Raw genomic sequence first — 14,684 nt, forward strand, 5'->3', positions numbered from 1 at the left:
TGACGCTCAACCACTGAGTCACGCCAGCCAGGCATTTTTGTTTTTTTTTGTTTTTTATTGTAAAATATAAATAACAAAATTTGCCATTTTAACCATTTTTAAGTATACAATTCAGTGTCATTAGTTAAATGCACAATATTATACAACCATAATCATTATCTATTTCCAAAACTTTTTTACTACCCTAAACAGAAACTCTACTCATTAAGCAGCAATTCCTTTTTTCCACCCTCCAACCATGGGTAATTTCTAATCTTTCTGTCTCTATGAATTTGCTGACTCTAGATATTTGATATAACTAGAATCATACAATATTTGTTCTTTGTGTCTGCTTATTTTACTTAACATAGTGTTTTCAAGGTTCATCCATGTCATTGCATGTATCAGAACTCCATTTCTTTCTATGGTTGAGTAATATTCCATTGTACGTATATATCATGTTTTGTTTATCCAGTTATTTGTTGATGAATACTTGTGTTTTTTTCTGCCTTTTAGCTATTGTGAATAATGCTGCAATTATGTTGTTACACAAATATCTGTTTGAGTCCCTGTTTTCAGTTCTTTGGGGTACATACTTAGGAGTAGAATTGCGGGGTCATAGGGTAATTCTTTGTTTAGCTCTCTGAGGAACTGCCAAAAATATTTTTTATAGGGGCTATAATATTTTACATTACCACTGGCAATAGATGAGGTTTTCAATTTCTCTACATTCTTGCCAATACTTGTTATTTCTGAAAAACATGCTATATTTTTTTAAGTACAAAAATGAAACAAATCTCTTAGTTTTAACTAAACATTGAGATATTAATTATTATCAAATAGTAGGAATTTAAATACAAACATTGGACAAAATATGTGTAGTTTCTGTCTTATTATTTTACTGTACATAGTCTTTGCTTTCTTTTTCTAATCTTTATCCAAAAGAACAGTACCATCAAAGAGCGGTATCACTTTTTGCTTTCTTTGAAAGTATCCTAAGTGTAAAGTTATTTCAATGTAGGCAAGACTAACTGAAATTTCAAATCTCAGCCTTCTTTTACTAATAGATACACTTTTCACTTATTGGGGGTAATGTGCATAAGCATTTTAATAGTTTGATACTTGTGAACACAAAGTCAGTGACCTATTTTAAGACAAGTAGCTTCCTGTGATCAATAGCTCAAGGTCTCAAGGTCATTATTTACATTTAAAAAATTTTTCAGTTACAGCCATAGTCACTGTTTGTCCCTGCAAAGTATACAGCTCAAAGAGTTCTAAAAATTTGCCATTAAATAATCTGTGCCATATTAATAGAAAAGATGATCGTTTAAACCTAACACATTTTCTTTTTTAAAAAATAGGAGCAAGCATTTGATCCTTATGAAACATTATCACAGGACATTCTTTCACCAAAATTTAATGAACATTTCAGTAAGTTGATGGCCAGACCTGCAGTGGCTCTACACTTTCAGGTAAATTTAAAGTCATTTTTTTAAGTAAAGCAACTAAAGAACTATTTTACCAATTCATTCTAAATATTTGTAATTCTAGGATCTTTCATAAAGCAACTGAGAAAAATTGTCACCAATCTTTCTTTTTTTTTTTTCCAATTTTTTTTATTAAGGTATTATATGTGACCAATCTTTCAAAATATGTTCATTTTAATCCTATTTCAGATTGAAAAAAACTAATCTTCCCTTAATATAGAAATCTTTTAAAGAATGCCATCACAAATACTGATCTGGCAAATTCTAGATCTGGAATATAGAGATGATTATGGAGAGCTATTTCAGGTTCTTATTTTCAACAAGATAGAACTGAAATCATCAGGAGTGGGGAATATCCTCACGTGTACTCATACCGATTTCTCTATCAGGCCTGTAATTTAAGGAGATAAATATGTTAATGGGAAGTATACAAGTTAATTGGTTCAGTAATACAGTTAGGTAAAGTGAAAGTAAGTGGAGACAAATAAAATTTGTATTTTTACTTTTTAACACTAAACGAAGGTTATGTTGGCATTGATGATCCTTGACTACCTATTGCTGTAGAAACTTCCTGATCTAGACAGGCTCTGCTCCCTTAGCATATTAATATGGTCAGATCTTTACTGTCTTAAAACAAGCAATAAACCTTGTCATTTTCTTCTTTTGTTTTTTTCCCCCTTGGTAGCTGATTATCTTCATATTACTTTTTACCATTTTTCATTAAACTTCTACCACTTGTGTCTTAATCAGGGTATAACAATAAAAACTGCCTTGGCAATGAACTTAACCATGAAACCAAGTGGATATTTTGATTTCATATTTATGTCTGTAGTATCTGTTAGTCCTCCTCTTGTCCTTTTGGCTCCCATGATACTTTCTCCTAATTTTCTTCTCTGATTTCTTCTTCTCAGTCTCCTTAATTGCAGGCTCCATGGTCAGCCTCTGATTTTCTGTTCCTCTAATGCTCTTCTTGAGTGACTTTATTTATATCCTTTGCTTTAGCTATTGCCTATATGCTGGTGACTTCATATTTGTTTTTTTCATTGAATTTATTGGGGTGACATTGGTTCATAAAACCATACAGGTTTCAAGTGTACAATTCAATAAAATATTATCTGCATACTGCATCCTGTGCCTATCACTCCAAGCAAAGTCCCTTTCCATCCTTATTTCTCCCCCTTTGCCCACATCAATCCACTCCCCACCCCGGCTTTCTCTCTGGCTATCACTACACCATTGTCTGTGTCTATGTGATATATATACACACACACACACATACACATATATACATATATACATATATACATATATAGTAGAGGCCTGTAGCATGGATTCATGCATCGGTGGGGTCCCTCAGCCTGGCCTGTGCCCTCTTGCAATCCGGGGCTTCTCAGGGATTCCCACATCAGGCTGAAACCAGCAGTCCAACATCCCCTGAGGGATGTAGTAGTGCATGAAGCAGCAGGTGGCTGGGGAGGAGCCTGAGCTCGGGCCAGGTGCCATGCCGCTCCCGCTCATCCCGGCCCCACTGCGCCTGCCCCCCTGCCACCACTCAGTAGTGCTGCCACAGAGGCGGGAGAGGCTCGTACCGCCGCAGCTATGCTTGCCAGCTATGAACCCGGCATCTGGTACCTCTCGGTCAGCTGAGCAGCGTGCCCACTCTGGGAGCGCACTGACCACCAGGAGGCAGCCCCTGTGTTGAGCAACTTCCCCCTGGTGGTTAGTGCGCATCATAGCGACTGGTCGTTCAGTCGCTTAGGCTTTTATATATATAGACTAGTAGCCCAGCGTGCGATATTGCACGCAGTAGGCCATCTACTGCTTCCGTGGGAGTCAGTGGGAGCCGTGCTGCTTCCACAGGAGCCGGGAGGGAGCCGCGCAGCTTGGGGAGGCAGGAGGGAGCTGCTGCTACCGCCCGCGGGGTGGAGGGGGCAGGGACCTAGTGGTGCTCCATGAGCACGCAGCCTCAGTCATTAATGTGACGCCATAATGGACAATTTTTTATATTACCTCTTTATATATATAGATATGTATATGTCTATATATCTATGTATGTATATACAGTATATATATATTTTTTCTTTCCTTAATCCTTTCACCTTCTTTCATCCAGGCCCCAACCCCCTTCCCCTCTGACAGCTGTCAGTCTGTTCCATGTATCCATGCCTCTGTTTCTATTTTGTTCATCAGTTTATTTTGTTCATTAGTTCTACATACAAGTGAGATCATATGCTATTTGTCTTTCTCTGACTGGCTTATTTCATTTAGCATAATAATCTCCAGGTCAATCCATGCTGTTGCAAAGGGTTACAGTTCCTTTTATTGGTGACATCATATTTGTATTTTTAAGCCATAATTTCATTTTGAGCAGTGTTTGTACACTTTATATAACCAGCGGCCTTAATTCACTTAGACATCCCATGGGCACTTCAGATATATAAATGTTCATTTACCATCTTTTTCTTGCCTTGTTTACTGTGAATGCCCATTACCAGGTGTACTGGTTAATAATGCGGATTTTTTTCAATAGATGGAGTTACACATATGTTGATATATATGTGATTTGATATGTATGCTTCAAAACTTCATATGTCAAATTTGCTGAAGGTGTTAACATCATAGATATTTTTATGCTTAAAAATGTCGAATTTCGTGCCAAAAAAAGAGCATTCGTGGGAAGTTTTAATTCATTACTTTATTTTGAAGAAAAGTGCTGCTGAAGCTTATGGGAAGCTTATGGTGAACATGCTCCATCTCAAGATACTTGTGAACGCTGGTTTAAATGCTTTAAAAGTGATAATTTCGATGTGAAAGACAAAGAACGTCCAGGTCAACCAAAAAAGTTTGAAGACCAACAGTTACAAGCTTTATTGGATGAATATGCATGTCAAACTCAAAAACAACTTGCAGAAAGATTAAATGTTGCTCAGCAAACAATTTTCAATTGTTTACAAGTAATGGGACAGATTTTAAAGGAAGGAAAATGGGTCCCACATCAACTGAATGAAAGACAAATGGAAAACCGAAAAGTTATCAGTAAAATGTTGCTGCAACGGCAGAAAGAAAGTCTTTTTGCATTGAATTGTGATTGGCAATGAAAAGTGGATTTATTTTGAGAATCCCAAACGCACAAAATCATGGGTTGATCCAGGTCAACCATCAACATCGACTGCAAGGCCAGATAGCTTCAGAAAGAAGATAATGCTCTGAGTTTGGTGGGATCTGGAAGGTGTGGTGTATTATGAGCTTCTAAAACCAGATGAAACTGTTAATACTGATCACTACTGACAACAAATAATCAATTTGAAACACGCTTTGATCGTAGAATGGCCAGAAGACACGGCAAAGTAATTTTGCTTCATAACGCACCATCACACACTTCAAAACCAGTTAAAGACACATTAAAAGATCGTGCCTGGGAAGTATTAACCCACCCGCTGTATTCACCAGACCTTGCTCCTTCAGATTACCACTTGTTCTGATCTATGGTACACGTACTTTCTGAGCATCACTTCAAAATGCATGAGGAAGTGGAAAATTGGGTCTCTGAATGGTTTGCCTCAAAACAAGCAAAGTTCTATTGGGATGGTATCCACAAATAACCTGAAAGATGGGGGAATGTGTAGCTAGCGATGGACATTACTTTGAATAAAGCACTTTTGATGTTTCTCTTGAAACTATCGTGTTTTCGTTGATTACAAAATCCGCATTATTAACCGGTACACTTGGTATTCTACGTCTATTCAAAAACTTGTCAATGTGGAGTAAAAATTATATCTAATTCTCAAAATTTATTTCAATGAAGGAATCATTTTTTAAAGTTACTCTTATATGTAGATATAAACCATAAAGTAAACATTTGTTAAATTGGACAATCTGCCAATAAGCTATTTGCATATTCATTTAAAGCACATTTCTTGTTTTATCCCTATGTTATTATTAATTCTTACTGTATGATTTGATGTCTAGGGTGCAATTATTTAAGCTATTGCCCCAGATAATCAGTGAAGTTGAATGAGTTAGATAAAACCCCTTTGCAGGCCAAACTCACTTGTACTGTATTAACTTTAAAAAGCTAAAGTAATGCTTCATTTAAAAAAATTATTAAAAAGTTGTTTTTTTTTGGGGGGGGGGGGGAATTGGGTGGGAAGAAGAGATCAACCAAAGAACTTGTATGCATATAAGCATAACCAATAGACATAGACGGGGAGGGAGGGGGAACAGGCTGTGAGAGGACAATTGGGGAAAAGGGGACATATGTAATAATTTCAGTAATAAAGAATATAAATAGCCCTAACTGGTTTGGCTCAGTGGATAGAGCGTCGGCCTGCGAACTCAAGGGTCCCAGGTTCGATTCCGGTCAAGGGCATGTACCTTGGTTGCGAGTACATACGCAGTAGGGAGTGTGCAGGAGGCAGCTGATCGATGTTTCTCTCTCATCGATGTTTCTAACTCTCTATCCCTCTTCCTTCCTCTCTGTAAAAAATCAATAAAATATATATATTTTAAAAAGAATATAAATTTTTAGAATTTGTATAGCACACCTTAAAAATATGAGCTTTGACCCAACTAACAGTTGCTAAATCTATTGAACAAATTATAATTTAATTTCAGTTAATATGTGAGAATTATGGGAGTGTTCATCTATGAGGATATATTTTAAAGGTAACATATGAGATTCTTCATATTATATTTCTCTGAAGAGAAATACCAATTTAAATAAATCATGCATAATGATGTTTAAAATCAACATGACTGACTTTTAAAAATCCCTTATATATTTTAGAAAATCATGTATTCTACAGACTATTAGTTTTCTTTTAAAAAATACAAGTTTTTATTTATTTCAGAGAGGGAGAGAAAGATAGAAACATCAATGATGAGAGAGAAGCATTGATTGGATGCCTCCTGCAAACCCCACACTGGGGATCGAGCCTGCAACCCAGGCATGTGCCCCAACCAGGAATCGAACAGTGACCTCCTGGTTCATAGATAGATGCTCAACCACTGAGCCACACTGGCCAGGCCAGACTATTAGTTTTTAAAACTGAGATATATGTAACCCTAGCTAAGATATTTCAGGCCATATATGAGCACAGATAACTTGAGGGAATCAATTTCTAGTCTGCCTGACACCTTGTTTGTGTTTTTGCATTCTGTTTTCCAATTTCTCTTACCCATTACCTATAATCATATTGAATTTCCCATTATGCATTGATCCAAGGTGTAAAAACTTCCAGGGCACCAGTCAGGAAAAAAATGTATTTCTCCTGATACAGAATTCTGAATGGAGTCTCTGGACCCAATTCCAAAGTAGGGGGTGGTTCACCCCCACCAACAAACAATTCTCAGACACCAGCAAGAATTCAAATCAGTTCTCACACTACTGGAGATAGGGCCAGATTACACAGCTTAAGGCTTCAATCATGCAATATTGGGCTCTCCAGCTACACACACACACACACACACACACACTCTCTCTCTCTCTCTGTCTCTCTCTCTCTCTCTGTCTCTTTCTCTCTCTCTCTCTCTTTTCAGATGCCAGCAGCAAGCCTTTGGCTCTTTATCTGACCAACTGGCTATATTGGGGTTCCAGTGATTCCCTCATTGGGTTCAATTTGCTAAACTAGCTCAGAGAAAGATTTTACTTACTAGATGACTGGTTTATTATGAAAGTATATCAAAGGAAAATGATATTAAGGGGTATGAGGCATCAGCCAGATGAACAGATAGCATAGGGGTGAGGTTCCCAACAAAAAAGCTTTTTCCCATGGAACTTGGGGCCTCAGCGTAGTGGCACATGGAAACATTCTGGTTCCCCAACATGGAAGTTCTCCAAAAAGACCAATGAACTCCCCTCCTGGGTTTATATGGATGCTTCATTAGGTGTTCTAGATTGACAGTGTTAGTGGCCACTGGAAATTGAACTCAATCTCTAGCCCCTCTTCCCTCCCCTAAATCAGGCCTGGTAGTGGGGCTGATAATTCCAAACCTCTAATCACAGGGTTGATTCTCCTGGCATCCAGGCCCTAGTCCATTGATGGTGAACCTATGACACACGTGTCAGCACTGACACGCGTAGCCATTTCTGATGACACGCGGCCGCTGAGGCGGCCACATGCCAAGGATGAAACATTTGCTGCTCCTGAGGATGAAACATTTGCGAAATAATGTTTTTTCCTCAAAGTGACACACTACCCGAGTTATGCTCAGTTTTTGGCGAAGTTTGACACACCAAGCTCAAAAGGTTGCCCATCACTGCCCTAGTCTAAGAGTCATCATTAACATAACAAAAGACACCTGTTTGTACTTTTTTTCACTCTCTAAACTTAGAAAATTCCTAGGGTTTGGGGAGCCTGGAACTGTGATGTAGATGAGATATCTTATAAATCACAATGTCACAAGTTCATTGAGTGCAAAGCAAAGACTTCCAAGAGAACTTTTTTGATTGTTAAAAACTCTTGGTAGTTGAAATGGCATGTCATGGCTACCTATGTCTTGTCATATCTATCTAAGAATTAAGAAATGAGATGGTTTTAACAGGGTGAATCTTAACTTTTTAAAAAACCAACTGAGTTACACTGGCTGAGCAAGAGTTTACTTTTTAATGTTAATTTTTGGAGGCAGACAGCAACAGTGGTTTAACTTCTTTTTTACTTCACCATTCATTGGACAATGGGAGAAAGAAGATGGAGACTTTTGTAAAGTTAAAGTTCTCATACCTGGATGTTAGGTTCTTCTAATTGCTTCCCATACTTAAGAATGTAACATTAACATGTGTATTTGAATTTAAGAATGAAATCAGAGTTTTTGCAGAAAAAGAGTCTGATCTGACTGTTTGACAGTGAAGATTGGCTCTGTCAATTAAGTGATAATGACAGACATTTTTCATAAATGAGCTAAATCTGAAATGTTTAAATCATTGTTTGGTGAAATGTATTTAAATCATATTTACAATATATATATATATATTTACAATATATATATATATATAACATCTCCCCCAGAAATAGTCTTTGTAACTATCACATTTAAAGCATTTCAAATGGTGACATAAAAATGTGAGAAAAAGCTCATCACTTTTCAAAATTCCTGTAGAGTATGTGGAGCCCTAATTTTTTAAAGAAAAGCTTAGAGGACTATAGTGAAAGTTATTTTAGCCATGTAAGAGATGAAGAAATTTAAGTATTTAACAACTTTAAGGAGAAAAAAAACTTAATCGACAGCTCTTCGATTTTAATAAAGAACATGTTTTTCATTATAGTTTTGATAAGTCTGTTTCTTGTAATTTTAAAAGCTATTTCTGTTTGGCACTGCTGTTATATATCCTTGATATCAGCAATATAATATTATATCTTTTTGCTTTGCAGTCCATTGCTGATGGTTTTAGAGAGGCAGTTCGTTATGTCCTTCCACGCCTTATGCTAGTGCCTGTGTATCACTGTTGGCACTATTTTGAATTATTAAAGGTAAGATGAAAGCTTTCTGAACCAAAAGTACTGGCATTTATGAGGCTTAAAAACTAGTTTTTTATCTGATCAGGTTATTTTAAAATACTTTTTATTCATAAAAATAAATTATCTTAAATGTTTACCTTCTTTTTAAAGACCATGAAGAAAAGCTTGTATTTCTTATCTTCATATCATTTCCATGTGGTGGATAGAGACAGGAAAATGTATCTTTATCTGTCATTTCATAATATAGACTCTCAAAGTACTAATGTTATAAAAAAAAGTTTACTTTTTTTTTAAGTTAATGTTTTTATTGATTTTTTTAGAGAGAGAGAAAGGGCGAGGGAGAGAAAGTTAGAAACATCAATGATGAGAGAAACATTGATTGGTTGCCTCCTGCACATCCCTACTAGGGACCAAGCCTGAAACCCGGGCATGTGCCCTGACTGGAAATCGAACCAGTGACATCTTGGTTCATGGGTCAACACTCAACCAACTGAGCTACACTGGCTGGGCAAGAGTTTACTTTTTAAAATTAATTTTTGGAGGCAGACAGCAACAGTGGTTTAACTTTTATATTTTTAAAAATATATTTTTATTGAATTCAGAGAGGAAGGGGGAAGGAGAGAGAGTTAGAAACATAAATGATGAGAGGAACATTATTGATTGGTTGCCTCCTGCACCCCCACTACTGGGGATTGAGCCTGCTCCCTGGGCATATGCCCTGACTGGGAATCGAACTGTGACCTCCTGGTTTATAGGTCCACGCTCAACTCCTGAGCCACACTGGCTGGGCTTAACTTTTATTTTAAATAAGTAATAACGTTTATACATAACATTGTTCTAAATTTTCATCTTGCTTTAACTTATTAAGAAAAGCACTTTTGAAGTTGACATTTTTTCATGCAGTGTAATATTCTTCCTCTTTTAGCTAGGACCCAAGCAATATTTAAAAAAGAATTACGATAAACTTGAACTCTTTCCAAAGATCAGTAAACATAAAAATATATTGAATTCTTAAAGGTTCTAATAAGCAATGTAAACTTTATTATGGTACATTACATACTTATCAGAAAAGTATGTAATAAAACGTAAACTTAAGTGTGTTACATAATTAATAAATATAATGTGTAAACACACGAGAGCTAAACCACTACCCTGACATTAATGGAAGTTACATCCTTGCTTTTGTTTCCAGTTTAAAACATCTATGTATATATCACTAATATATATATATATATATATATATATATATATATATATATACACAGCCTGTTTCTGAATTTTATATAAATTAGATCAAATTGTATATGTTTTCTGTGTTATATCTTCTCTCAAAGTTATATTTATTGATGTTCTTATATGTTGTTATAGTTTATTTTTTTTCCAGTTTGAATAAACAATGATTTGTTTATTCTTTTCTGATTGTTTTGCTATTACTGATAACACTTGCTATGGACATTCTCTTATGTATCTCTTGGTACACGTGTGCATGCATTTTATTTCTCTAGAGTATGTACTTAGGAATGGAATTGCTTGATTTTAGGGTGTACATGTTTTCAGATTTAATAGATAATGCCAAGCAGCTTTCCAAAGTGGGTTGTACAGTTTACACTCCTTCCAGAATGCATGAGATATCTTTCCTTATGCATATTTTCATACTTTAAAATTTTTGTCATCTGGTGTATTTATAATAGTCTCTGATGGTTTTAATCTGTATTTCTTTTATTATTAGTGAATGTGTGTATAGTACGTTTATTGGTCTCTTGGATAATCTTTTGTGGAGTTAAGTCTTTCGCCATTTTGAATATCTTACGTGGTTTGCCTTTGTATTCCATGTTTTTATTTGTCCTTGTTGCTATGCATTAATTAACCTGAATATACTCTATATTTATCCTAAGGGTTATAGTTTCACTGATGAGTGATGGGGTGATTTCCCTCTATTATTCATTCTTTGAGCCTTAAAGCACTACTGCTTAGTTATAAAAGAGTATCTGCTGCCTTTGGACAGGCATCAGAATTCGAGTGTTCTTTTTTCCACTTCAGGTTCCATTTGCACTTTCTCTTAATATTTAAGATACCAAAAGGGCATATGGAGAGATGGACTTTTTTTTTTAGACTCTCCATTCTCATTTTTCTACCTCATAGCTACTGATCTTTATTAACTACAGCTAACATCTAAGGACTTTTGCCTACTTTCAGATTATTTCCTTTTTCAATTGTAATTTCAACATATCTTGCTCAGTAAAATTTTCTTCCCAACTTTTTTATTGCTCTTTTTTAAGTAAGGTATCCTTCTGCTTCAGCATTTTGTACCTCTCCTTTGGGATACCAGGTTGTTGGCTTAAAGAACCTGTTCAGACTTACTCTAACTCATTAGTAATAATATTAAAATAAAAACCAGAATAACTCTGTATTTTGTAGGCATCTAGTCAAGGTATCCATTTGAAGATTTCTAATGAATGCCTACCTCAAGAATTCTTTTTTATGCAATCTTATAACCCATAATATGTGATGCTGGAGTTCACTAGCTTTTATGCACAAATAGATGAGCAGCTTGATTGTATATATCTCCGTGGAGACTAATGGATCCATAAAGAACTCATAAAAGAAAGATTACAGGCTTCATATGAATAATACATTGGCAGCCCCAGATGTGTATTTGGAGTCTAAAACATTTTAGGTAATGCTCATATCTAATTGTAAGTCCTATCATTAGTGTTATAATTACCTTCTAATATTGGCCAACATTTAAAAACGCTGGTTTGACTCTGTAATTGAAGGTGTGTTTTTTTTCTCTTTTTTTCTCATCTGGATGTTTAGTTTTTAAAGTCCCTGAGATCTACACCTAAGATCAGGATATTAACTACGATGGCCTTACTCATCCTGAGGCCATATCTACATGTACCACCAATTAATCACTGGATTCCAAGTGTTCTTAGCTATTGTGATTGGGATTAGTAATTGGTTGGTTAATTAAAATAAAGCTAAGAATCTTAAAATGAAATCTGACATATACTTATGTATTTGCTAGAGGCCCAGTGCATGAATTCATGCACAAGTGGGATCTGGCCGCCCCACCCTGATTGGGGCCGATTGGGCCGGGCTGGCTGGACGGAGGACCCAGGAGGTTGGCTGTCGGCCTGCCCCAATCAGGGTAAAGGGGGCAGATTGGGGGCAGGACCGGCCGGGGGGAGGGTTCCCTGGCCGGCCAGCCCCACCCCCTGGTCCAACTCCTGGCCGAGGGGACAATTTGCATATTAGGCTTTTATTATATAGGAAGGATATGCTAATCTGTTAACTTAGGGTAAAGTATTTTCTTTGAATATGTATCTTTCTGATTTAAGTTACAAAAATTATCTTCTCTGATTTCTATTTCCCTTTTCTTGTAGATGAAACATGAACTTGAAGGTGCTTGTAAAGCAATCTTAGTGCAGAAATCTATGTTTTTGTAATTCTTCCAAATCTTTTACATTTGTTGTCTCTATGTAAAGGGACTTGCCTTTAAAATTATTTGACTGAGTTTTCATATAAATATCATTTTTATACATATATTTCTTTGACTTATAAAATGTGTAATCAAATTACATAATTACAACATAAGCACAACTGGCATAAACATATTTGGGAACATTTACTGATTCATGGTAAGCATATACTTAATTAGAAAGTGGCCCACTTATTACTGGCATTTATTGTTCTGTGGGAATCACCCTATATGTTATACAGTGGGAATGATCCATAGTAAGAACTACATTTTTTTTTACACTGTACTAGGATAGAATGAACCACCTCAGTAGCTTCTGAGGCTAATACATTTCTATCACCACAATTACTTTAGCAAACCTGGTTCCCTTCACTTCTGCAACATCATGCAGAGTTAGTGATCGAGTTTGCACGATTTATTTATCTTCTATAATTGAAAGTTTGTAGCCTTGAGCAGAGCCAAGCCTCCTGCTTGCTCCATGGCCGCAGCCATTTTTGTTGGGATTTATTTATCTTCTATAATTGAAACTGTGTAGCCTTAAGCGGAGGCAAGGCAGGCCAGGGCTGCGGAAACTTGGCTTCCTCCATCGCCGGGGGCAACTCAAGCCTCCTGCTCTCTCCAGCTCTGTGGCTGCCGCCGTTTTTGTTGGGATTTATTTGTCTTCTATAATTGAAACTTTGTAGCCTTGAGTGGAGGCCTGGGCCCGCCAGGGTATGCAGAAAGCTTGGCTTCCTCTATTGCCAGGGAAACCCAAGCCTCCTGCTCTCTCCATGGCCACAGCCATCTTGGTTGGGTTAATTTGCATACTCACTCCTGATTGGCTGGTGGACGTGGCTTGTGGTGTAGCAGAGGTATGGTCAATTTGCATATTACTCTTTTATTAGATAGGATATCACCAGAAAATTCTGTGCTTTAATAGCCTGCATTTTTATTATTATTTTTTTGATGGGCTGTCATTATTACATGGACATTTAGAAATGACATGGTCATTTATGTGCAAGAGTTTGAATAGCCAGAAAACCAAGTAGAAAATTTGTGTTCTGATACACCTAAATTGAAAAGCAGTTCTTATTTTGCCTTTTTTTTTTTGTTAAATCCTCACCTGAGGATATATTTCCATTGAATTTTAGAGAGAGTGGAAGAGAGAGGGAAAGACAGAAATATCTATGTGAGAGAAACACATTGATTTGTTGCCTCCTGCACGCACCCTGATCAGGGCCCTAGTCGGAGAGGATCCTGCAACCGAGGTACATGCCCTTGACTGGAATTGAATCTGGGACTCTTCAGTCTGCAGTCTGACGCTCTATCCATTGAGCCAAACCAGTTAGGGCCAGTTCTCATTTTGGTAGAATCTCATTATTAGTGATAATTTGGAAGGTTGAATCAATAAAAGCAGTAAGAATACAAAAAACCTGTAATTAACTATTTTATATTGTTAATAGCTATATTTATTAAGGAAATACTTTAGAGTGGAGCTGAGAAGAATCTTTTTATAAGAAATCTTTAAAACAGCATTAGTGGCCCTAGCTCGTTTGGCTCACGGATAGAGCATTCTCCTGCGGACTGGAAGGTCCCGGGTTCAATTCCAGTCAAGGGCACATGCTCGGGTTGCAGGCTCAATCCCCAGTAGGGGGTGTGCAGGAGGCAACCAATCAATGATTCTCATTATTGATGTTTCTATATCTAGCTCCCTCACCCTTCCTCTTTGAAATCAATGAAAATATTTTTTTAAAATAGTAATAAAAAAAAATAAAACAGCATAAGTGACTTGGTAGTATTTTCATCTTTAAAAGTTAGAATCATCAAGTACTGATCCTATTTTTAAACTGCCTGTGTTATTTTGTATTTTGTAAAACTCTTTCCCTTCATCTTTTTTAATTTTTTGTTTCTTAATCTAGAGATTATAGTTTTACTTCTAATGGCAATTACTCAAATTATTTATGTTGCAAATCTTTTGATAGCAATACTTCTGCAAATATCTTAAAAAATATATGATGGCTCTGTGCTCCATATAGAGAATAATTTCTAAGACATAGAAATGAGAGGTAATGGACCTAGTACTCAATATCCATTCAGTTTATTGCTGAGGAGGGGGAACCATTGCTGAATAGTTTTCGGGTAGTTCTCGGAATATTAGGAATATTCATCACAAAAGTTCTAGTAAGGTAGTTTAAGATCATGGAATAAATTTAAATTTAAAAAATTTAAAAGAAATATTTATAATTTTTCCAGATTCTTGAGTAGATGTACAATTGTATTCATATGCTCTCTATATCTATA

General features: G+C 36.3%; 1 protein-coding gene and 1 non-coding gene across 7 annotated transcripts in view; one reads left to right on the forward strand and one right to left on the reverse strand.

Moving 5' to 3' along the window:
* Positions 1-14,684, forward strand: part of SOS2 (SOS Ras/Rho guanine nucleotide exchange factor 2) — a 106,004-nt gene that overhangs the window by 52,938 nt on the left and 38,382 nt on the right. For 5 of the 6 annotated variants that reach the window (XM_054716085.1, XM_054716084.1, XM_008139075.3 and 2 more), the window contains 2 exons: positions 1,341-1,451; positions 8,837-8,935. In XM_054716085.1, the coding sequence (XP_054572060.1) occupies positions 1,341-1,451; positions 8,837-8,935 (210 nt within the window). The remainder of the gene's footprint in view (positions 1-1,340; positions 1,452-8,836; positions 8,936-14,684) is intronic. The other variant, XM_008139076.3, reaches the window with a different exon arrangement.
* Positions 12,684-12,816, reverse strand: LOC114230709 (small nucleolar RNA SNORA66). The gene has a single exon (XR_003616671.2). It is a non-coding gene; the product is annotated as a small nucleolar RNA SNORA66 (small nucleolar RNA).

The sequence above is a fragment of the Eptesicus fuscus genome, chromosome 5 (assembly GCF_027574615.1).
Source record: "Eptesicus fuscus isolate TK198812 chromosome 5, DD_ASM_mEF_20220401, whole genome shotgun sequence".
NCBI classification, from domain to species: Eukaryota; Metazoa; Chordata; class Mammalia; order Chiroptera; family Vespertilionidae; genus Eptesicus; species Eptesicus fuscus.